Raw genomic sequence first — 24,994 nt, 5'->3', positions numbered from 1 at the left:
AGCATCACGTGGTATCATCACACTTGCGCCTTTGGACATGCGCACTGTAGTTTTCTCACATTTAACGTTGCGAGCTTGTAGCTTTCCCCATAGGCATATAATATATATATATATTATATATATATAATATATTATATATATAATTTCATATAGATATATTATATAGATATATATAATATATCTATATAATTTTATATATATAGATATATAGATGTATAATATATATATAATATATACATTTTATATATTTATTATATATATTATATTATATATAGATAGATATATATATCTATATCTATATATTATATATAGATATAGATTATATATTATATATAGATATAGATATATATATATATAGAGAGAGAGAGAGATAGATATATATATAGATATAGATATAGATATAGATCTATATCTATATATATAGATATAGATCTATAGATATATATCTATATCTATATATATATAGATATAGAGATATATATAGAGATATATTTACATATGCCTATGGCTTTCCCCACAAGGAATGTATATTGCCAAGAAGTGAAAGTCCATTGTTCGTTCCATTGCAACCAAAGAGTATAGAGGCAATATACGTTCCTTGTTGCAACATCAGCACCCAGCAGCAAAGCTACGCTTCCGCCATTTTTGACTGAAAGCAATTAACGGAAGCCAGTAAAACGTCCTCCTATAAAGTGCCGCGCAAAAGTAAAACAAAATTATTTCCATTCTATTGTCATATTCTACCGAAATAGCCTGTGTGTGAACAATAAAATATTTTAAATCTAATAAGCGTTTTCAGTCCAAAATGGCGGCAACGGGTGTTGTCAAAAAAACGGGAGTTTCTTCTCTTTGCTTCTACACCCTTTGATCCCCATATGGCTATCCCCACATAGCAGCTTCTCAAGCCAAGTGCATTTAAAACATAATTTTAAAACTATTCTATCCAGCTATTGACCTTGAATTGTAGAATAATGATAAATAACAGCAGCAACTCAGGATGTTTTATGTCATGTATTAATCCAGAATTATATTAATTTCTAAATTACTTAGTACCACTAAAACCACTTTTTTCTGCTGCCAGCAGGTGGGGCTTTGCAGCACTTGTCCCAAACACTGAAATGACCCATGGCCTCTTGTAACCTGCGCTAGTGTTTCACTCTGCATAGTGGAAGGTAAACACACCAAGTAAATGTGTCTTGAAATATTTTACACTTGGGAAAACACAATAATCACTACATGACTGGACTTGAGTGCAGTTGATGGTTGATTAATCTCTTTTCTTAGGAATATTTGAAGTACCATTTTGAAGTTCAGTGGTTGCATTGAAGCTTATTCCAGCACCAGTTGCTGTATACAGCATCACTAAATAAATGTACTTTTTTCATTGAATTCCTTTTTATGTTGTGTACCATCTTTCTTCTCTTTCAGGTTAACTTGATCAATAACTAATAGAACACAGCATGATACAGTTTCTTTTATAGCTCCATCTTTCCACTTTCAATTTAAAAAATCCAATATCTCAATGTCTTCTGTGCTTTACACCCCAAATACATTTAAAGTAACAGTTTCTGGGCTTTTAATTCGAAGGTGAACTGACTACAGGAAAAACTCTTTGTACTTGTTCTTGAATATTTGAGACAATGTCCTGACATCAGGTTTACATACTGTAGAGGTCAGATCTGACTTTTTATGAAATAAGGGACAGATAGATTTTTGAAAAACAATAATTTCTTCACAATATAGATGTTGTTTACAGTGCTTTGAGTGATCGGAAGACTAGAAAAGCGCTATATAAATGCAAGTCCATTTACCATTTACAGGGTCAGTGTGCAGCATGTGGACAATAAAACTTGATTGAATCATTTTGTTAGTGTGTAGGGTCAGTAGTCACAGTCAATATTTCCAAACAAAAGAGAAAAGCTTTAATGGAAAGCTGGGAAGACATTTCTTTGATTTGAAGTATAACAAATATAAACATCTGACGAGAACATGAACAGAAAAAAAAAAAGAGTGAAGGGATTGTCACATATCGAAGCTTAAAGCTGCCTGTGGCTACAGAAATTAACATCCATCCTCTTTTGGAAAGAGTTAAGCAGTCAGTGAGAGAAGGATTCCTGTCAAACAGGACCCGAGAGGGCAACATTTACCCCAAAGGTCCCAGAGCTTTGCTCCGTTTTCTTGTTCATGATGTCCGGTATGGTAGAGATGGGCAGTGGTTGGCTCCTGTCCCTCCGTGGGACCTGAAGCAAGTCCACCACCGTGCAGCTGGGCTTCGGACGCCTGCGTCTTAAAGCCCGTTTCTCCGCCCGTGTCTTGGGTAGAGGGAGCCCGTCGCAGATCCGGTTGCAAGCTGTGGTGATGCCACAGAAGGAGGGGTCATCTGAATGCGAAGATCCCTCCGAGCTCCCCTCTGACGGCGAGTCTCTAAACATAGGTTGGAGTAACCTTTTTGCAAAGGGTGTAGGGTTTGTGGTGATAAGTACGCCATTACACACAACAGCTCCGTTACACAGTTCTGGAGCAGCGTGAAAAGAGGCTTTCAGAGTCTCCACTTTCTCCATGGGTTTCATCTTACGGCGTCTCTTCTGTGTGGGGAAAAGGTAACTGTTAATCAGTCACAATCAGTATTTCAAACTGCACTGCGATAAATGCATCCTTACACACCTTTCTGTTAGCTGGACAAAGACTCTCCTCTGAGTGCAGCATTTCTGGGCCTGTGAGCCAAACAATTGAGGTTAATTTCCACCAAGATCAGGAATGGTTCAAATGTGGATTGATTAATTATTCAAGATATATTTGAAACTGATTAACATTATTACCGTGATAGCACTTATGTAGTGGAAACGTACCGTCAGTGTTGGCGAGTGAGTGTATGAGTGGATAGGATGCACTCCTCTTCAAGCCCGTCTCATCACAGGAAGAGAACTGCCTATTAGGGTAACAGTAATGGTTGAGGAAAAAGACTGCATGTAGCTCCTTTATTAAGACATGAGTCACGACTGTGTCATCGCCTAAGATTCCAGCTGCGATGCTCCTGATGATTAATCGTATCAATAAACTGGCTTAATTAGTAGAAGCCGTTCAAGGCACAGTAACCTCTGCCCATTAGCTGTTATAGCCCATTTGGAGAAGCCACTTATTCACACTTACCCTCTCCACAAGAGCTTTTTCTGTGCCACCATGTATGTAAAGATAGATCTGAGCATTTCAATTTTACTCTACTGAATCTTGTTATTAAGATTTGTCATTATATGTATTTTTCAACAGAAAGTAAAACTGTACGATTGTCGTGCTACCTTTCAGGACAGCAGTAGGCGTAGCTCTTAGGCATGGGTGGCTCTGGGTCCGTGGTTGGAGGAACAGAGGAGATGCGGCAGTGGTTGGCGCACAGCAGCAGGCCGAGACACAGACACAACAGTAGAGATAGCAGCAGGTAGTTCTGCCTGTCTGACACCTACAGTAGGAGACAGACCAGCGATTATATCATTAGCAAAACAGCGACAATGTCTGATGTGACAAATGAGAGAGAAAAATACAGTGAAGAAAACTGAAACAATTCCATAGGTACACATTCAGACATGTATTTCAGAAGTTGAATCAGTAAAATGTCAACGCATTTAGTAGCCTTAAAGATGTTTACTTTGACTTTAAAAATGTATACCGATATTACTAATTACTAGGGGTGGATATTAGGTCTTTTTTTTCTGTAACTTTAATAGAATACAGTCACTTTTTTTTTGTATTCTAATTACGTAACGCCGTTCCGTTACTCCCTGAGCCTGGTCAGGACCCGTGTGTCATCCTAATGACTTGGTCCCAGGAAAAGACTAAATTTACTCTGTTTGATATCAGGCTGAAAAAAACCTCCTGATTACAGATGAAGGCTCTGTGCCTGCAGCGTTGTTGTATCTACCTCGTTCTGCAGCTGGCTGACTCTGACAGACAGGTTGAGAACCAGCTGAGTCACATTTTCCAGCTGGCCCTGCAGCAACTGAATGGACTCAGTCTGACGTTGGTCCTACGGGAGGACAACAAAGACAACAAAGACAACAAATTCAGCAAACACACACACACAATCACATCATTGAAATAGTATGTGTAAAAGGTATTATGAATAAATCATTGAAGGTACAATGTTGTTTTTTTCTGTGAGTTTGTTATTACGAGTGACCCTTTTCATATTATAGTCATTTGCAGTCGTGGAAGAAGTACAAAGATCTTTGACTTAAGTAAAAGTAGTAATACCAGTGTAGAAATACTTTCCTACAGGTAAAATTCCTGCATTTAAAATCTTACTTGAGTAAAAGTAAAACAAAATTTGAATCAAAATATACTTAGAGTACCAAAAGTAAAAGTACTCATTATGCAGAATCATATATATTATATTAACAGATTATAATTATGGATGCATGAATGTGTTCATCACTTTAATGTTGTAGCTGGTGAAGGTGGAGCTAATTTTAATTACTTAATATAGTGTTGGGTAGCTTAATCTATAATAATATATCAGACTGTATTAGTTTATTTAAAATTTGTATTAATAAAATGCTGTCAAGTAAATGTAGTGGAGTAAAAAGTACAATATTTACCTCCAAAATGTAGTGGAAGTGTAGAGTAGCATAAAATGAAAATACTCAAGTATAATTTTCACATACTTCTACTTTACTTAAGTACAGTACGTTCTGCTCCGTGCCTAAAGCAGAAAGCTTTGGGAAAAACACATCTGACTGTGGCAATTTTGTACTCCGCCTAGCAAGACTTTCAATTGCATTTTTAATCAATATAATAAATTGATTTTGTGCCCTTTCATTGCTCACCTGCTCCTCCGCTATTCTAGAGGTGTTCTGGAGTTTAATGATGGTTTTGTTGAAAGCCTTCTGCATCTCCTCCATCTGCTTCCGATACCTTGAATCAAAACATAGAAGAAGACTTAATATCAGCCTCTACTCGACGACCATACTCTGCCCTTCTGTAGCACTGGTGTGTGTCCCCGTTTCTCACCTCTGGCTCAGCTGCTCCAGGTAGCGTCCGCTGAGCGACATGTTTATCTCCAGGGCCTTGATGCGGTTGTTGAGCCTCATGAACACAGACTCCTTCTGGCCGGAGCCGTGCACCGGGTTCCCGTTCTGCTCCGTGTCGTTGGGGGGCTCTGCGTAGATGTCTGAGAGGGACGGCGAAATAGGAGAGGAAGGCTTGCCACCTAACGATGTGGAGATGTCATCCGCGAAATCCTCCGTTTTAGTTTCTGTGATGGTCGAGGGATCACCAGAGGGCTCGAGTTCTGTAAAGGTGTCTGGAGCAGGGTGGGACACTTCAGCGGAAGTAGTGCCGCTTTCAGGTACAGCTGGTGCGTCAGGGTCTAAATGAGGGGAGGTGGCGGGGTGGAGAACTTGGGATACATCCATTTTATCTGGGGTTTGGATGGGGGCGTCTATCTCTGATTTAGAAACCTCAATGTCAGACTTCTCTTCTGTTGGTGCCACTGAGGCCTCGTCCACTGTTGTGCCGACGCTGGAGCTACTGAGAGAGGCTGAAGGCTCAATGTGCTTCTCTTCAGCCAGCACGTCCTGGCTCTTTTCTGGCTTTAGCTCCCTCGCTGGTTCCTCAGAAGACAGCTGCGGTGTGTCCACAATAGGGGTAGGTTTGGCAGAAGATGAGTCCGTGGCGCTGGGTGTGGGGAGGTTCGAGGTCTGACTGGGCTCCAGCAGAGGAGGTTCGGACATAGACTCTGTATCTACTGTGCTCCCTGGAGGCGGTGGCGTTTCCGACGAGCTGGCTCCGCTCTCTGGCTCCTGTTCAGAAGCTTGTTCTTGTTCATGGGGCTGATGTACCTCGCTGTGGTGCTGCTGAGGTTCAGGGCAAGCAGAGGGGGACAGCGGTAGTTGCCAAGCGGGTGTTTGGATGGGAGGAATCATTTGCTTTCTATTCATAGTTTGGCACTTCCTTTTTTTGGACAGCAGGGCTGAACACTGCCGATGGAGATACTCCTGGAGGGAAGCAGCGCAAGAACAAGAGGAAGAAAACGAAGTAAGCAGTGAACAGTAGTTTTGGATTTCTTGTTGTCGCTCATGGTGATTCATTTTCTCTTTTTCTTCATCCAACTCCTCCTCCTTTCCCAAAAGGGTGATTGTAGAGCTGATATGTTCTTCCTGATCTTTCTCTAAAGGAATGATAATATTTTCCTCCACTGGGGGGAGCTCTTGATTGCTTGAATCAGTAGTAGGTGACTCTGACTCAGAGATCTCTGAGGACGGGGATACAGTTGCAGGGATATCGGGGTCTGGTAAAACCTCTTCCACTTCAGTGTCTGGACTAGAGAAATAGAAGGACAATATAGTACATAGTAAATACAGTAAAGGAGGGGCACAATACAACAGCCATGAAAGACAAAAAAGCACTGTAAGCTCATTTAAAAATATCTAAAGAGCATGTGGAGCAACCTTATCCTTTATTTCACAAAGCACTGGTTAATGGAAAAGCAGTTCTCCAGATATGAGGAACTAATACAACCCCACTTCAAAACACCCAAACCATCTTTTTAAGGTTTGTTGAAGATGAATTTACAATTATGAAAGATGTTATAAGACATGTACTCACACTGAAGTGAGGTCCGTAGTGGTAGTTTTAGAGGTGGTTTCAAGTTTCGGTGGTGGCTCAGATATGTTCACGTCCTGTGATGAAAGGTTGCCTACAAAACGTAAATAATAGAAACAAATAATTATAATTTAAAAAAGTCATCGCTAGCCTATTGTCAACAACTGAATAGTTGGGGAAATAAAATAGTGACTGTATCTCCTTCAAAAAGCGAAGGTTATGAGAGCTACTGGGCAGAAATGTCAAGCTGATTGTGTTGGTCGTACCTTGCATCTCCTCACCTCCGCCGAGAACATTGACAGCAATGTTATTTACCATGTTCAAAATGACATCTGAAGAGACAATGTAAACACCAGAGTAACAAATTAATACAGTAATCCAGGTTTTGGGATCATTGTAGTCATCTCTTCTTGCAGTAGAAATCTGTGTTGGCTATAGGTCATTTCACAGTTGTACACGTAAACATTCCAAATATATCCCAGTTTATTTCCTGTTGCAGTGTATGGTTGCATCCGAAATTCCATACTAACGTGCTATTTAGTGCGCTAAAACTGTATGTGAGATTTGTTAGTATGTCCAGAACCTTAGTATGAAACCAAAAGTATGCAAATTGCATACTATTTCCAATGAAATATTACAGTATGCAAACACTGGACACTACACCGGCATAAATATTCCACAACGCAATGCCATAGCAACGACAACGTTTATAACAGACAATGACGGACTGCTCTTTCAATAACCCTTCAATTTAAGTGTAAGTATAAGATTCCATTTTGCTAGTCTACTATAGTCTTTATATTAGTTCAGACTTTATCCTCACAAATCATCGTTTTGGTCACACGAGGTTGGTGCATGTTACCATGGTTACGCGTCTCCAACCGGCAAGGAGGCTCTCTGGAACTGACGTGGTAATTACAGTTCAGTGCGTCCAAAAAGAGGCATACTACTGTTTATTCACACAAAAGTAGGTTGAACGATAGTACACATGTTGAGTATTTAGTGCATAGTATGCGATTTTGTACTCAGCCTATGTGAATGTGAATGACATACTGTAAGCTGATAGGAAGTAAACAGAGACCCAAGCTGTTAACTAGCAATGCAATTCAGTTGAAACGGTCTATACTTACCCTTTGCTGATCCAATCAGATTCTTGGATAACTTGACTTCAGCGGGTGTATATCCAGGAGGATAATCTGTAAGGAGCAGCACACTTAATGACACACATCAATCTCATGACAAAATATTAAAAGGACAATGATAAATATGACTGTTGATTTTGGTGCAGTGACCATAAACATAATGCCTAAACACACACATGAATGGGGTAATTTCAGTGCGACAAGTTTGTTATATTATCCTCACAAGGGATACAAACTGTACCAAATCGGTTAGTGTGTATTGCACGCTGTGAAAATGTCCAACTGTATTAAATATATGATTCTTCTGAGTTCTTACCCAACTCATCGTCCTGATCATCTGGCCTTTCTGCGGGATCAGCTATCTCCTCGTACTCTTCAACCATGCTCGTCCCAAACACCCTGGCAAAAAAAGGTGCATTGAAATGATTCTAACCGAGCTCATGTAACAGTGAAATCTAATCTGTGTTATCTAGCCACTTAGAAGTGATCCATTATCAAGTCTTTGACAGCCTGTAGGAGGCAGAGAGCTATGCTAAAAGCCCACAACACACACAGGTCATACAGTATAGGAGAGTCCTCCAACAGCTGGTCCTTTTCCTGAACCGTTTCAATTTCTGGCACCTCTTTGGTGCAAATGCTTCAGCCAGAACAGCTGCTAACATGTGCATTAGCTCTCCTTACTCCCACCAAAGGTTTGATAGTGTGGTAAGGGCTGGGGTAAAGGGTGAGCTGACCATGAACACATGCCAAATATTACATAATATCACTTGACACCCTCTAGAGCTCATGCAGTATGCAACAAGCTATCATTTTGAAAACACACTAAAGGTGCTAAATGTGTGATTGGGAGCTCCGCATGGCTCTCAACATAATAGACTGTATATAAGAAGTGGACGTAGTCACCATGACGTCACCCCATTGGTTTGTGAACTGCCGTTTTCAAGCCTCGAGTTCAGCATTTTGTTTTTTTGCAATCAGAAGTGAGCTTTGTGAGGTTGTGAGCTAAATACAGCCGAACGCTGAATAAGACATTTTTTAGGCGACCAAAAAGTTATAATTAACTTTCATGAACTGAAAGCACACTGTGAAAGGGTTAAAGTTGTAAGACGAAACCACGGACAACTCCAAGACCGGACAACGCCGTGGTAGCGACCTCTCAATCACAAGGTAGCCACGCCCTAAAGCATACTCTGCTTTATCGTTTATTTTACTCTAAATGGGACCATAATTTACTAAATGAACATCATGCTGTATTGAAAAAGACTTTAAACTAGCGATTGAGACCATAAACTCATGTTTACAATGTTTACTGAGGTAATAAATCAAGTGAGAAGTAGAGTCATTTTCTCATAGACTTCTATACAATCAGACTTCTTGTGGCAACCAGAGGAGTCGCCCCCTGCTGGCTATTAGAAAGAATGCAAGTTTAAGGCATTGGCTTCATTTTTCAAACTCTGGGTTACCCACTCTTCTACAGCATAGTTTCAGCATGATTTCCGCCTATCCGTGTGGTTAGAAAATGAAGACTGTGCACAGACCAGCGAAAATAATACAATATACTGTAGCAAGGCCTGTTGTAAGCTATTGTTTAAATGATCAACTAAAAAAGACATACAACACAAAACAATAAAAAGTATAACGATAAGAACATGACACGTCCATAGCAATACCTACATGTTGCTTTTACTTTCATGTTCCATATTAATGTTTCGCACCTTCTTTGTAAAACAGCTTAAAATATTCAAATCATGTTAGAAAAACATGACATTGCCTGAATGTTACGTACCTTATGAGACTGAGGGGACAGAAATGTTCGTAGCCAAAGTGAGAGACCAGCTCTACCTAAAAAAAAGAAAGCTAAAATTATTCAGCTATTATAATGGAAATGGATGCTGCATTGTACCTCGCGCAAATAAACACTCTCAGTCAGCAGTGGTTGTATCATTTACAAACAGCAAAGCCGTGATTTGTTTTGTTGTAAAATCAACACAATGGGTTCAAATGAAACATTGTGAGGCTGATTGGCAATGTGAGTGAATCAGAGGGACATCTCAGTATAGGGTAGGTTAGATCATTTGATTTATATATACTATGCTTTATTATTTGAATGACAGCTGGTGGGTATCACTTCATGGGTTATCAAATGTTCATTATGCACGATATGACTGTATGCAAAGAGTATTTATTGAAGTTCAAATGGGTTAGCAGCTAGCATAGCGAGTTAGATCTGCATCTGTTTAGAGTTGATCACACCACTTAGACAAAAGAAAATACATCCCCCTCCGTGTTTACTATTCAGCTCACACAACCACAGACGTCTACAAGAAAAGCAGGCCAACCTTTATGTACTTGGTGAACATCTGATGCAAGAGAGACAGAAAAAAAGAGAAAAGAATTAAAAGAGACGTATACATGCATTTATAACACGACCAAAGAGTGTGTGTGTTGGTTTGTCATTTGAGTCACTTCAGAGACAAAATGACCAAACTGGTTACACTTCACATTTCAGAAATTTGCTAGTCCTCTTATCTACAATAATGAACACTGAAACTGTTATATACAAGACCTCCTCCTATAATACAGGCATTCTACAGTGAAGGGGCCAAAACTTCCATTCAAAGACATTCAGAGAGAAAGTGTACAGAAACAGTTAAATGTTCACCTTCATCAGGACATTATGGCGATTCCTCTGCACTACTTAAGCATTGAACAGAGACAGATGCAATGGTCGTGTGACTAGAAAAACTCACCTTCACATATTTAGCATAAAGATGCTCATCCAATGGGAAGCTCTGGACTGTGCGTTCATCCCGGGCGTGAAAGGTTCCCAGCTTTAGCCACTTATTTGTTGGATATCTGCAGGAGTAGATTTGCACAACATAGTCAGTTCAGTGATATGAATGTCTGGGAGATTAAGATTACAGAACAGGTTTTGGTCATTAAAATTAGATTTCTGATACGTTTTCTATAATGAACCACAAACAGGAGCGAATTCACAAAAGGATTGCGCGGCTTTGGCAGCAGCTAAACCTGCACAAATAAGACAAAAAAAAACTAATTCTCAAAGCACCCCTGACTGTGCTGTCAAGCAAACAGCGTCTCGGCGCTCCTGTGCTATTTGCACGTATTTAAATTAGGGAATATGAAGACATTTGGCACAAAATTGGCCCCTTTCTATGCAAATAAGCCTCACTGCAAAAACAGCCTAGTTCACAAAGATCAGCGCCAAAAGCCGCACACAGTTACAGTGAAATTATTAGCGTCTTCAGAGAGTTGGTGGTAATTGAAGCACATTTTATAAAGGGGCGTCACGCCCTGACTTAAAAGTGATATTGGCATATTAAATGCCAAATTCCTTGCCTGAAGTTTTGAGGAATGCCTCTGCACCTCGTCGGTCAGGACCTGTAGCTCACGGTCTGAAAATGTCATTTTTCTCTCTGCCATTGTTCTGCCTATGTTCTTGGCGCAAAGGTAACATCTATACTTTGCTACATAGGTAATTGCGACCAGATGCAAAACTTTATGGGCGTGTTTTCGGCGTAATACCATTAGCGCAATATCTTTTGTGAATCAGACCTTGGGGCAAATAGCGGTTGCAAGTGATGCGCATTTCATGGTGCTATCAGCGGTCGCAATCCATTCTTTGTGAATTCACCGTCAGTTTTTCCAATGAAATGCCTGTAGTTTTTTTACCAAAAATGAATACATTAAAAGATCAACATTGGTAATATACTGGTAGATATTGTGTGTATGGTGGCCTCAGTGCATACTATGGCTGACACGAAAGCTTTGAAGCTTCGACCATTGCCATGGTAATCGACCTCCAAATCAGTATTTGAATGCTTTGTTTTTTTTGTTTTTTATATGTGTGTAATAATAATGTTTAAATCCCCCAAATAGCCCATGAAATAAGGAATAATCCCACAACATTATTCATATTATTCGCCGCAAAGCTTCGAATACCTTCGCATATTTCTCATCGAAGTTTCGAAGCCCGAAAGATGATATTCGGGACAGCCCTAGTGCATACCTATCACTGATGGAGACAAGAAAGTCTTTGGGAGTAGAAGAGAATAGCTCAAAGTTAGCGATGTCCAGCTGCTTCACCTGGATGGGCTCACAGAGCTCAATGATGAACCTGCGCCAGAACGAGAAACAAGGCTTCAATAAATTGGCTTCAGTTGGAGGTGAAAAGAAATGTTGCATCGGTGGATAGAACGCAGGAGGTTCATGCATACTACATACCAGATTTTATTACTACAGGGGTTTAGCATGTACAGGTCCATGTTCTCCTTCAATATGGCTGAAGTGCTCTGTGTGGAACAAATTCACAAATAAATACGAATTTGTATCCGTCATTGTGTCGACATCAGAAAGAGGAAGCGGATTCCTCAGTAGGATGTAGTACAGTACCTTTGCCTCTGGGTTAGCGCCAAGGATCTTGGCTCCACACTCCACTGAGGCGTAGTTATTGAAATTCTTCTGAACCTTTTTCACCGTAGGCGGAGCCCCGTTGTTAGAAGTATGAGTAGACTGAGCTATTGAGAGGACAAACACAATAAAGAATCACGGGGGAGTTTTAAAAATTGTTCACACACACGCACGCACGCACGCACGCACGCACGCACGCACGCACGCACGCACGCACGCACGCACGCACGCACGCACGCACGCACGCACGCACGCACGCACGCACGCACGCACGCACGCACGCACGCACGCACGCACGCACGCACGCACGCACGCACGCACGCACGCACGCACGCACGCACGCACACACACACACACACACACACACACACACACACACACACACACACACACACACACACACACACACACACACACACACACACACACACACACACACACACACACACACACACACACACACACACACACACACACACACACACACACACACACACACACACACACACAATATGTTTTGTTCTGGATCATCAATCTTAACACAATTTAGAAGGATAAACTTGTATTCTTACTCTTTTCATTCTCGACCTCAATCATCTTCCGCGTCCACTCATCAAAAGTGGGGATGTCCTCGGGGTCTTTGGTGTTCACGCTGGTATCTGGGCCTGTGGGAACAGGGGAGCTCCGGTCCTGTCAAAGATAATGAGAAAAATCAGAGCTGGGGCACCTCATTTGGTAGAGAGAGAAAAATAGTTCACACGGTAACCGAGCTCCATACTTGCTCTTTCAGCATGTGTGAACCGTTGGCCTCCAGATGCTGTGTGCCGGGTTCAGTCTGAGAAGTCAGAGGCAGGTCGGCGAGGGTTTTAGTACCTGCAGTGTGAACATTGGAAGTGTTCTCCAGAACAATTGGAGGATTGCTGTGGGAACAACAAAAAAAAAAAAAAACAGCTTTGTTTAAGTCAGAGTCCCATTTGTCTTTTAAGTTGAACTATAACCAAATTCTGCGGTGGACACAGGTAAACGACAGGTTAACATGAGTGGGAGAGGACTGACTGATGTTTGCTTGACATCTGGGCCGAAGAGAGCATACAGAATATGCTAAATAAAGTTCAAAAAAGTAATGATGTTTATAAAGTCATTCGAGATAAACTGGAGAAGGGATTTGTGCGCACAGTAGATCAGTGCAGAGTGAAAAAACGTTGACAACAATATATCAAAGTCCGCGATTTCCTGAAGAGAAGTGGCAGCTCTCAAGACAAAAAAGACAAATTAGCTCTTTCGTACACGCCCCTCAGCAAGTTATATTTTTTATTTGATACGCTTTAATTTGTGCACCGTGAAACCGAACCAGACCAAACAAAAAACGACCCAAAAATATCAGTTTCACTCTGATTCGGGACTAGCCAAACAGACTATGGCTTGTGAAAGCGTCCTTAGATATTTTTAGCTCACTAAGTAGGGCACAAAATTAACTGTACCCACCTTTCATTGTCATATGGGTTGTTCTCTTCTTCTTCTTCTTCTTCTTCAAAGTCAGCTGGAGGAAGGTTAGAATCAATGACCTCAGGTGCAGCTACGTCAGCTGTATCATCTAAAACACTGAAATGAAACAACAATCCATGTTATACTTTTGCAGCTATTTCAATTGCATTGTGCCATTTTTCCACATAACTGACAGATTAATGAACTGCTCTTATGAAAAGAAAAAAAGAAGACCAAAAAAAGACTAAAATAAGCCTGGAGGTAATAATATCTTGCCTATATGGGATGTTGTCTTCAAGATTAAGGATGTTGGAGTTGTCTTCAAGCTCAGCAGCAAATTCAGAGACAGTGTCGGAGGAAGGCAGCAGGGAGTCCTGGTCTGGAGTGATGGAGGTTTCAGGATGTTGATTTTCTGAGCTTTGCTCAGGTTCTGGCTCAGGTTGTGGAATCCCTTTGTCTGCCTCCAACTCTTCCTCGACAGCGGGCTCCTCCACTTCAAAGGCCTGATGGATAAACATGAGAGATATTTGAGCTGTGGATGGAAATGTTAAAACGCTTGGCCCATTAGCCTGAGTTGGATTTATCAACCAAACACTTAAAGCTTCAAATGTTCCAGGAACGATCAATAAAAAGGACTGGGTGGTAATGGTGCATATGATCCAGGTCTAAAACTGTTGTGTTGATCTGGAGGAAACCAAATGGTAAAGCTTTTAGAAATGTTAGCTTAAACATGTCTTTGAAATTATCACTTGCGTACATTAAGCAAACGTCACAGCACAGAACCAATTTGTAGTATGAAGTTCATTTTTGGGGAAGTTTTATTTTACGTAAATGCTGCATATATACTGTACCTCCTCTAAATATTGTTTTTTGTCCACCTCTTGTGTTGCCAGCTCATATTTTTGCCGTTCATCCTCTATCAACTGCTCATTTTCAGAAAGGGCAGGTAAGACCGTGCTTTCCTCAACCTAGAGAAAAGCACACACACACAGATATCATTTACACCATGAAAGAGACAGTTTCAGTCACAAAGATCATCCTTAAATGAGCAACATTTGTTTTGCTAGTCCATATATTCAGATACTGTTGTGCAACTACTGTTAATCCGATATGAGTCTAGCATGACAGCAGGTTTCCTGTGTGGTTAAATGAGCTAAAAATATATGTATATATATTCGGGATGTCACGTTACCAGAAATTTAGTAGTCGATACCAATGCCAGTGAAATTCCACGATTCTCGATACCCAATTAGATACCATGGTAAAAAACAACAAACACTTAGAGCTAGAGTTAGGAAGTTAAACAAATCACAATTCTCTCTCTATTATCTATTTTATATTACTGTGAAAACATCTCCTTCAAACAACTTTATTTATTCAGGTTTCTTGACAAAAACTAATAACAAAAACCTGACGTTAGCTGTTAGCTCAAGCAGGACTGGGCAGCCCACCGGCTGCTGACGGCTAACTTCACTAGCTCTCCTTTATATTTATTACTTTATTGCAATGTTTCTTCATCATCATCATCTTCCAGACACAAAACTCAACCAAAACCAAAAACTACACCAGCTAAAACAAAACAAGCGTGCCGATTTCAACATGGATTTGTCGTTCACAATGTAGCATTATCAGGAAAAAAAAATAGGGTGCATCCCCTGGACGTGTCAGTAGTGAGTTTAATGCGTCCTTTCGGATTTTAGACGCCATTAGTCTCGAGCCACGACGGTACCTTCGTTACCTACGGTAATGTAGAAAAACGAGTACCGTCATGTTTTCAGAATTTGGGCATCGACTTGGTTCTCGTGACATCCCTGGTATATATAATGAAGTGTAAGGTCACATGAGTTATTTCATACAGCAACCTGTGAAACCTCTGGACAATGAGGTGGGTTGTACAGTAGTATACAGCTGATGCTACCTTTTGATGATGAATCGTTTCCCCTGACTCTTCCTCCGAACCGACGTCCTGTGAGGACACGGGCCCCTGGGCCTCTTGATGCGACTCCGTGCAACCGACATAGCAACTACGGTACCTACGAGACGGAGGGAGAGAAAATCTGTGTCATAATACCATACGAGTCTGAAAGTGGGTCACTTGATAATACATTAGGGGAAAATTGTCCTGGTATCTGGGATAGAAGTACTGTTAAGGGGCATTCATCTCTTGAATCAGGCATACTAAACATGTTTATTTGACTACAGTGAGTCATGCATAGTGGAAGCTGCAGCCCAATGTCACAGTGTGACGCACTGCGAAAGTCCCAGAGGCCTGTACCCCCAACGTCGACAATTTATCTTATCTGTATGCAGAGTCGGGAAATGTTGTCAAAGTAAAGAGACACACCTCGAACAAGCTGCATATTGCTCAACCCCACTGTGTGGCCTTGAAAAATAAAGCTGCAATATTGTTCTAAAATGTTATTTATATTTTATCATGTTCTGTTTTTGTCAGTTTCAGTGCTCACTCCTGGCAGGAAAAAAAACAATAATTAGCAGTAACAAGGCTTTAAATAATTGCGTTAATAATGGAGTGTTCCTGTGGGGGGGACATGTCCTCCTCGTACAGTCTCAAAGGCCACACTCCAACAGCGACTGCAAACTTGTCAACAATCCAAGACATTATCTGGATGTTATTCTGGATTCCAGGTCAAGTACTTGGCCGATGGCCACTGGGCTGGCTGGCTGGCTGGCGCAACTCCTTTGTTGATCTGACTTGAGGGGCTAGACTAGCGATAGACGTTTCAGAGAACAACAGAGCATTTGTTTTCTAACTGAAAGCCCCAAAAGGAGCAAGAGTGGTGTTAAGGCATGACTTGCTCAATAATTAACTAACCGGTTAGAGACAAAGAGTTAAAGCAGACCCTGTACACTACTGTACAAAACAGGGCTTTTACTGAGCAGGTTGGATATGAAGGAGTGAGCTGCCTACTATGCAACAAACTAAATATATACGTGTCTCCCACAAGTGCAAAGATCATGTGTATGTGTCCACTCTCATCATGATTGTCCTTGAGACACACCTCTGACTAACAAGTGACCTGTGAGTCTCTCAACTTCTATCACCTGACATGATGCATCATTGATTACCCCAATTCTTAACCTGTGTAATAATCTGATAAGATAATTTAGTACATGGCGATATGACATCATATGTACCGTGATTATGATTTCATGTACTGCATTTCATGAAGCAGCAGTCTCTTGAAACACATTGATATCTGAGCTGCAACGGCTGACATTTTATAGACCAAACAACTTAATTGATAATATAAAAATATTTGTTAGTTGCACCCCTAGTTGACATTGAGGCACCAGCATATTGCATGTATCACTTGTGCTTAGGGCTGGGCAATAGATTGATATTAAATTGATACCGTGATATGAGACTAGGTAAATCGTCTTAGATTTTGAATATCGTTATATGCCATAAGTATTGCCTTTGCCTGATTTTAAAGGCTATACAGTAAAATGATGTAACTTTATGAACTAACCAGACTGTTCTAGCTGTTCTTTTATTTGCCTTTAACCACTTAGTCATTATATCCACATAACTGACATAACCGATGACAATTTATCAAAAATCAAATTTTGTAAATATTTTGTGAAAGCACCAATAGTCAACCCTGCAATATCGTCTGAATATCGTTATCGAGGTATTTTGGTTTTGGTTTTTATTTTTCGCCCAGCCCTACTTGTGCTATGATAGTATTTCTACCATGGTGCGAAATACTGTCAATCACTGGGTAACTCATGATACAATACTAGTATCATGAGTTACCCTTTGATTTCCAGCCCTTAATCAAATCCTTTAAACTTTGGCACACAAAAATCCAATATTGCCATAAAAACAACCCTACAATGGTCTCATACAACCAGATAGATGCCACCCACAGTATGACGACTACAGTAAAATCTCTGATGTAAATATCGGCCAATCCTATTTGAGAGCAACGTTTAAAAAAAAATCTTTTTGTGAGAATTATTCATTCCTCCATTAAATGTCACACTTTGCCATTCCAGTTAGCCAGCATACACGATACCAGGGCCCTGGGGCTGTTACACCTGGATGTAATAATGCGGTTAATAACATAATTACACCTGTTGCTGCTATGGCATGTCTGAGCACTGAGATAACAGTCTAGACATGTTTACATTTTACTGAATTGTACTCTGCCATGAGTATAGAACAGACATCAAAAAGGTCAAAAATACTACCACAGCTTCACTCTCAAAATGAGAGCCTAAGCAATGCTGGTGAAAGTAGGCCAGGTCAACATCACTAACATAGATCTTAATACCACATTACATCACGTATCCCTCCATCCCTTCTCTCTCTCTATCTAAAGTACAGTAGTCAGTGCGTGTTATGGTTTGTGTTCTATCCTCTAACATCATAGCTACAGCCAGTAATCATCCTACATAATCTCCCTCTCTGCTGGCTTTACTGTGTTCTGTCAGATTTACACAGACCAACCTGCAGCTTTCAAGAGGACTGACGTGACAGGTCAATTAATCCTGTCAAGAGCTGATGAACTAAATCTGTGTAACGTCGGCTAACGTCAGCTCAGTGACGGTATGGGTCGTGGGCAGGGTCTGAAAATAACCTTTTTCCTCACCTGCCACTGTGGCACGTCACTGAACATTTTTACCGGCCACTAAATTATTTTGTCTGCCACTTCTGAAATCTAGGTAGAACGCTTTAAAATTGTAAACGCTGAGTCAGTGGTACCAGACCGTAGAATTATGGAATATATCATGTAACCTTAATCCATGACTATATTCGGTAACACTTAATTTCACAGGTCTGCAAATTTCATGGTGATCCTGGAAATGTATTAAATTAATTATTATTATTAAGATATTGAGAAATAGCCGAATATTACTATTAAATAATGTTTATAATAAAGTAATTTTTGATCAATTTTGAGGTAAATATTGGGGGTAATTTGGCAGTAATTCCAAAGAAATTTCAAAGAGGTTACTTGCTAATCATCATTACTCAGGCTAGTAAACTCCGTCTCTTCTTTTAAATCACGCCTCAAAACCTACCTTTACAGGAGGGCCTTTTTATAGCAATCCCTTGTTTTAAATTTCACTATTGTTGACTTTTTGTACAAAAGTCTTATGTTCAACATTTTATTTTGGCCTGTGTTCTCCCTCCTGCCCTCTGGCAGAAGATACAGGACTCTCACCAGCAGACTGAGGAACAGTTTTTTCCCCCAGGCCATCAGACTTTTAAATAGATAATTCATACGACACCTTCTCACACAAAAATAGATCTTATACTGTATATACTGTATATGTTCTTAATGTATATGTTCTTAATATGCCTGTATATGTTCTTAATGTATATGTTCTTAAGATGCCTTTATATGTTCTTAATGTATATGTTCTTAATATGCCTGTATATGTTCTTAATGTATATGTTCTTAATATGCCTGTATATGTTCTTAATATGCCTGTATATGTTCTTAATGTATATGTTCTTAATATGCCTGTATATGTTCTTAATGTATATGTTCTTAATATGCCTGTATATGTTCTTAATGTATATGTCCTTAATATGCCTGTGTATGTTCTTAATATGCCTGTATATGTTCTTAATGTATATGTCATTAATATGCCTGTATATGTTCTTAATATGCCTGTATATGTTCTTAATGTATATGTTCTTAATATGCCTGTATATGTTCTTAATGTATATGTCATTAATATGCCTGTATATATTCTTAATATGCCTGTATATGTTCTTAATATGCCTGTATATGTTCTTAATGTATATGATCTTAATATGCCTGTATGTTCTTAATATGCCTGTATATGTTCTTAATATGCCTGTATATGTTCTTAATGTATATGTTCTTAATGTATATGATCTTAATATGCCTGTATATGTTCTTAATGTATATGATCTTAATATGCCTGTATATGTTCTTAATGTATATGATCTTAATATGCCTGTATGTGTCATTAATATGCCTGTATATGTTCTTAATATGCCTGTATATGTTCTTAATGTATATGTTCTTAATATGCCTGTATATGTTCTTAATATGCCTGTATATGTTCTTAATGTATATGTTCTTAATGTATATGATCTTAATATGCCTGTATATGTTCTTAATGTATATGTTCTTAATATGCCTGTATATGTTCTTAATGTATATGTTCTTAATGTATATGATCTTAATATGCCTGTATATGTTCTTAATGTATATGTTCTTAATGTATATGATCTTAATATGCCTGTATGTGTCATTAATATGCTTGTATATATTCTTAATATGCCTTGTACAAAGTATTTCCTTTTATAATTGTAATATAACTTATTATTTTGAATGAAGCTTCCCAGCAAAAAGCATTTCACACGATTGTACCTGTATAACCGACATGACAATACACATCTTGAATCTTTGATTGTTTGATTTATGCTTTAAGTCATACATAACACAAACCTGTGGTAGTTGATTAAACTTGTGAAGCTATAACCAACGTTTCTTCTGCTAAATCCCTCAGTAGTAACGTTATACTGTCATGAGGTGGAGGGGTTTATGTAGTTAGATAGTTAGTAGTTTATCAGCTAGCTACCAAGCTAACTGGTACTTATAGTTTGAGCAACTGAAGCTAAGTAGCAGCTAAGCTAACTGAAGCTAACCGTTGACTCTCTTGTTGTCAGCCAGGTGCCACATCACAGCATCATAGTTAGCAGTTAGCCAGCCAGCTATGATGCGTTGTAACGGTATAAAACGTAGGTAACGTTTGTCAGTTGGGTTATTACTTGTTACAGTTACTAATACTCTGTTTAAATAGGATTTAATAACTTACCGACAGACTACAGCTACACACAGCAGCCACACTGACACAACTCTCCATAACAGCAGCGGTGTCATCTTCATCCTTCTCCTCTCGGGACACACATCCTCACCGGCGACCGGAACTCAGAGAATGGCGTTTTATTCCTTTTAGCAAAGCAAAGCGGTCTCTTGAAGCCGTGTAGAACATAAATGTTACCCGTTACCTTAGCTGACGTTGGCGGTTTCACGGTGGTGGAGTGTGATGTGATGCTAGCCCCGCTGTGGCTGCTGGCTGCTGTCACCCCCCACACACTAGTGATGTGCTGGTCGCGAACGAGCCGACTCTTTGAGCCGGCTCTTTTAAGTGAACGATAAGAGCCGGCTCCCGTTCAAGAGCCGTTTTTTCTTTTTTTTTTTATTAAGGGGACTATTTGTATTTTTCAGAAATGCTTGTTAACAGCGACACCTGTGGCCGTTAAGTCAACGAAAGTCAGCGTCGGGCTCGCGCTTGTACTCGCTCTAAATAGACATGAACGAGCATCCCTCAAAGCAGTGAGGCGACACACGTCAGCTAAAACCACAATATCACTCTATATTTCACCTGCTGGGCAGTAATGTTAGCTGACCAGACGAAGGTCTCTCCATGAATCAATGCTGATCCTAGTGTAGGCTTTTCCCCGCGATAAAAAACGCCCCTGTGGACACGTACAATGATAGGATGATCTTCTCCACGCCACGGGCACTCCATGCACTGACTGTGACTGAATGTTGTGTTAATGACGTCCGTGCGACCAATCTGGTGATGACAGACAAGGATCATACCATCAAGCAGGGAGGGGCGCAGGTTGCGCGGCGCGCTGACAGTCTACAGGTACAGAGCAGGAGGAAGAGGAGAGAAAAAGAGAGAGGAGTGCGGTGCTTGAATAAAAATAAATTGTATGAAATTGTGTCTGAAACGTTGACTTATTTTAATCTTTTATTGTTATTTTTCAGTACGTTAATTTTAATACTTGTTTATTCTATCCTTTTAATGCACTGACGGGAGCTGGGAGAAACAATATTTTGTTTCCTTCTGTGTATGCAAATACTCAGTGAAATGAAAATAAAGTTAATCGTAAAAACGAAGAGCCGTTTGGGAGCCGAAAGAGCCGGCTCTTCTTGGTGAGCTGAGCCAAATGATCTGGCTCACTAAACAGAGCCGGAATTCCCATCACTAACACACACACACACACACACACACACACACGCACAACCTGCTACTGAGTGTGTGTGTGTGTGTCAGCGGTTAACTGTCCAATCAGAAGACAGAGAGGTTGTTGCGCAGTTCAAACTGACAGTGTGTTGGTTGGGGGGCGTTCGTTTTGAGGAATGTGGTTTGCCCCAGTGGGCGGTGTTTCTCTTATTTAAAGCTGCAGTGGGTAGAAATGGAGCAAATGTGTGTTGTTGTTGTTATGTTACTGTAATGCCTATTTCTCGCCTCAAATGTTTCCAACATCTTGTAGTCTACCGTCACGGGCTAGATTTTGTAAAGCCTGAAAACAGAGCCATGAGGAGGTGCAGAATGAATTACAATATGCTGAAAGGGTTTTATGGATTTTTTTGACCAATGATGCCAAAAACCTTCTGCCTACTGAAACTTTAAACTCCTGCTTTCAAATGCTAGCATAATTGTGATAATTACTCATGATGACAAAATATTCCCAAATTGTGAAGCTGTGTCAACAGCTGATGGTAAAAAATATAACCTTACAAAAACTCCAAATTTTGATTTGTAATAAAATTGCGTTTGAATACGAAAACATCGCATGACATGCTGTATGAGGCTAAATTCATGTCCAGTAAGAGCAATGCAATAATTTGTAAAACAACCCACATTGTGCAACTCAAAGCGTTTGTTGCAAAAAAAGTATCAACCTGCAACAGGTTATTGCAATAAAAGTGTGGTAATTCGGCCGTTAGGGTTCACTTTCCTTTTTATAGAACAGAAATCCTGCAGTATGTGAGAGCAATGAGCAAATCCACAGTAATGTCTACTATTGATCATAATAATATTATTTTTGGTGTGTTATTTGAAGATCAAAAATTGGACCTAATGATTAATGTTTTGCTAATTTTAGCCAAATGCTTTATTCATAAGGAAAAATTCATAAAGACCCAACCCATCTTCATGTGCTGTTATAATGAAACTTAACTCTATATTAAGTCCCTGAAATTAATGAAATCAAAATATGCCAAAGATCTATTTATACTTGAAAATTATCTGACCCTATAACTATGATCGCTTAATCCCTTTTTTAAATTATTTTTTAATTATACATAAATGTAAATGTTTTATGTCTATTGTGATATCTGCTCAGTTTTGAGGATGATAACTTCGTAAATGAATTCATCCTGTGAATAAAAATTTATTAAATTAAATTAAATTAAATTAATCAAATCCTGCAGTACATGAAGTACAGGCTTCAAACCCTGTAAGAGACAGTAAATGCACGTTTATGTTGAGGTCACTAGAGGGAGCCATCTCAGCAACATTCAAAAAGATGCCCTCGGCGAGGGCAAGGGACAAAACACCACAAGAGTATAAAGCTAAATGAAATAGGGCACCGTCTACACTAGCAGCGCTGTGCCCAAAGGTCACGCCCTATAGACTGAACATCATCACGATGTATGATGTCATGGCACCAGAGCAGCACTTCAGCTACTGTAACCACAGGGCATGTGAGCAGTAACAATAGAAGACACATTAGGACATTTAGGACAGCCTTATCATAATTTTTTCGGATTAAACTCCATTGAAATAAAAACACTATACATGCAAAACATATATGCCAAATGGCAGATTTGTTAAATTACTTCAATAACTGTACATTCAACTAGGCCTCTACTGCCATCATGTGGCTGGCGGTGGAAATGTGCTTTGATTCCTCAGTAATCAGTGTAATATTAGAGAGGGGTTCTTTGTCTTCCATAGTATGCAGCATCATGCATAGCAGTCTATAAACATTACCAAAAATAAAATCATTACATGCACTGGTTAGATTTTTAAAGCAGAAAAAAAACTTGTACCTGCAGTCAGTTTGATCCCCAACACATCAAATAGCTTACCATGTTAGGTCCTGATGGTATATGAAGCATTTTGGCTGTTTAAATGTCACTTTATTTACTTATTTATTACATAGTTTTTGAGCTTATAGGCTACATATGCAGTAAATGCATCCCCAAGAAGCAATGTCAACTGTATACAATTGAATATTAAGACATTTTGGTAAGAAGAATGCATTAAAAGAGTTTTCTGTTGTTGTGTAGATGTTGGTTTAGCTCTGCTCATCCAATCATTTAAATTTTTGACATTGGTAGATGTTTATTATGTTTATGTTTTGGTTTAACTAAATAGATTTTCAAAATAAGGCAAGCAGTCTGGTCCAACATACATGATTAGACCATATGGCAGAGGGAGTAAGATGTGTAGCACTGTTCCACAAACCCAGATATGTGGGATGAGGGAGCGTAGAGGGGCCGGCAGACAACTGCTTATTTGGGTTGACGTATGAATACTATATTAATAGGCAATTGTTTGAAGTTGGAAGTTCTAAATATTGTTTCATCTTTGAAATCAATGTTATTGATTCACTATGTAGCCTCATAGTGATACAAAATATATATATTCTCGCTGAAAGAAAATCCTAACAAATGACCATATTATTAAAGGGACATTGTGTAGATTTAGTGGAATATAGTCGTGTGGTTGCAGGTTGCAACCAACCGAGAACCCCTCTGCTCACTCCTCCCTTTCCAAGACTACGGTAACGTGAGTCGCCTAGTGCAAAACCGTGGTAACGCCGTTTGTCTCGCTCAGAGGTCATCCATATCATAATAACACTACTTTAGGAGCAACGGAAGTCAGACGGCCGCTGGCGGTACCACGGTTTTGCACTCTGTGGCTCACGTTACCGCAGTTTCATAAGCGTGTCAGAGAACTATGGTGGCCATCAAGTAACATAGAAACGTCAAAGGCACTCTCTAGAGTTTGGTTTGTCCGTTCTGGGCTACTGTAGAAACATGGTGGAGCAACATGGTGAACTCTGTGAAGAGGACCCGCTCCCTATGTAGATAAGAAGGGCTCATTCTAAGCTAACGAAAACACAACACAGTTACGAATATTATATTACATTTCTGCTAAGAGATCCCCCAAAATGTTCCACACTGTGTCTTTAATAATGTATAAATAAAGACTTGTTCATGGTCTTTGGATTTAATATTAAGTCTGTGATCTTGAAGAAGTAATGTGGTATTGAACGTGGTAATAATACCACTTGAGTTTATTTTCTGACCTGTATAGTATTCTAGTTTTGCTGTAATATTCGTACAATGGGCTATCACAGAATTTACTAGTTATTTTTTGTCTCGTGGGCATCATAGACAATTAATTTAGTAAGTAAGTAAGCGATCCAGCCATAGCATACTATTTCTAAAACACACATTATTTGGCTGCACTCCAGCGAGAGGTCCACAGTGGCTTCAACAATAAAGACTCTGTTGACACAGTGA

At 39.7% G+C, this 24,994-nt stretch overlaps 1 protein-coding gene across 2 annotated transcripts; it reads right to left on the bottom strand.

Annotated features, from left to right (window-relative positions):
• Positions 1-1,708: 1,708 nt before the first annotated feature.
• On the bottom strand, positions 1,709-20,758 carry LOC119498596 (SUN domain-containing ossification factor-like). Of its 2 annotated transcripts, XM_037787602.1 has the most exons (24): positions 20,478-20,758; positions 15,571-15,685; positions 14,504-14,620; positions 13,929-14,155; positions 13,653-13,769; positions 12,946-13,087; positions 12,740-12,857; positions 12,150-12,274; positions 11,982-12,049; positions 11,767-11,874; positions 10,487-10,592; positions 10,076-10,096; positions 9,523-9,578; positions 8,053-8,135; positions 7,725-7,790; positions 6,861-6,926; positions 6,598-6,688; positions 5,002-6,312; positions 4,818-4,905; positions 3,914-4,018; positions 3,297-3,454; positions 2,850-2,929; positions 2,665-2,714; positions 1,709-2,585 (listed from the first exon to the last, which is right to left on the bottom strand). In XM_037787602.1, exons 1-24 carry the CDS (start codon positions 20,546-20,548, stop codon positions 2,118-2,120), a joined length of 3,957 nt encoding a protein of 1,318 aa, XP_037643530.1. In that variant the 5' UTR covers positions 20,549-20,758; the 3' UTR covers positions 1,709-2,117. The 2 variants fall into 2 exon arrangements, with proteins under 2 accessions (XP_037643530.1, XP_037643531.1); XM_037787603.1 differs by lacking the exon at positions 10,076-10,096.
• Between the last annotated feature and the right edge of the window lie 4,236 nt (positions 20,759-24,994).

This window comes from Sebastes umbrosus, chromosome 12, assembly GCF_015220745.1.
Source record: "Sebastes umbrosus isolate fSebUmb1 chromosome 12, fSebUmb1.pri, whole genome shotgun sequence".
NCBI lineage: Eukaryota > Metazoa > Chordata > Actinopteri > Perciformes > Sebastidae > Sebastes > Sebastes umbrosus.
The sequence above is the reverse complement of the archived record's forward strand: the minus strand, read 5'-3'. Positions and strand labels throughout refer to the sequence as shown.

Coding starts and splice junctions, on each gene's coding strand:
- LOC119498596 (XM_037787602.1), bottom strand. CDS start 20,548: ATGAAGATGACACCGCTGCTGTTATGGAGAGTTGTGTCAGTGTGGCTG. Junction 8,136..9,522: donor TGTCCCCTCAGTCTCATAAG/GTACGTAACATT, acceptor TTTTTTTGCCAG/GGTGTTTGGGACGAGCATGG. Junction 2,715..2,849: donor CTCACTCGCCAACACTGACG/GTACGTTTCCAC, acceptor TTTGGCTCACAG/GCCCAGAAATGCTGCACTCA.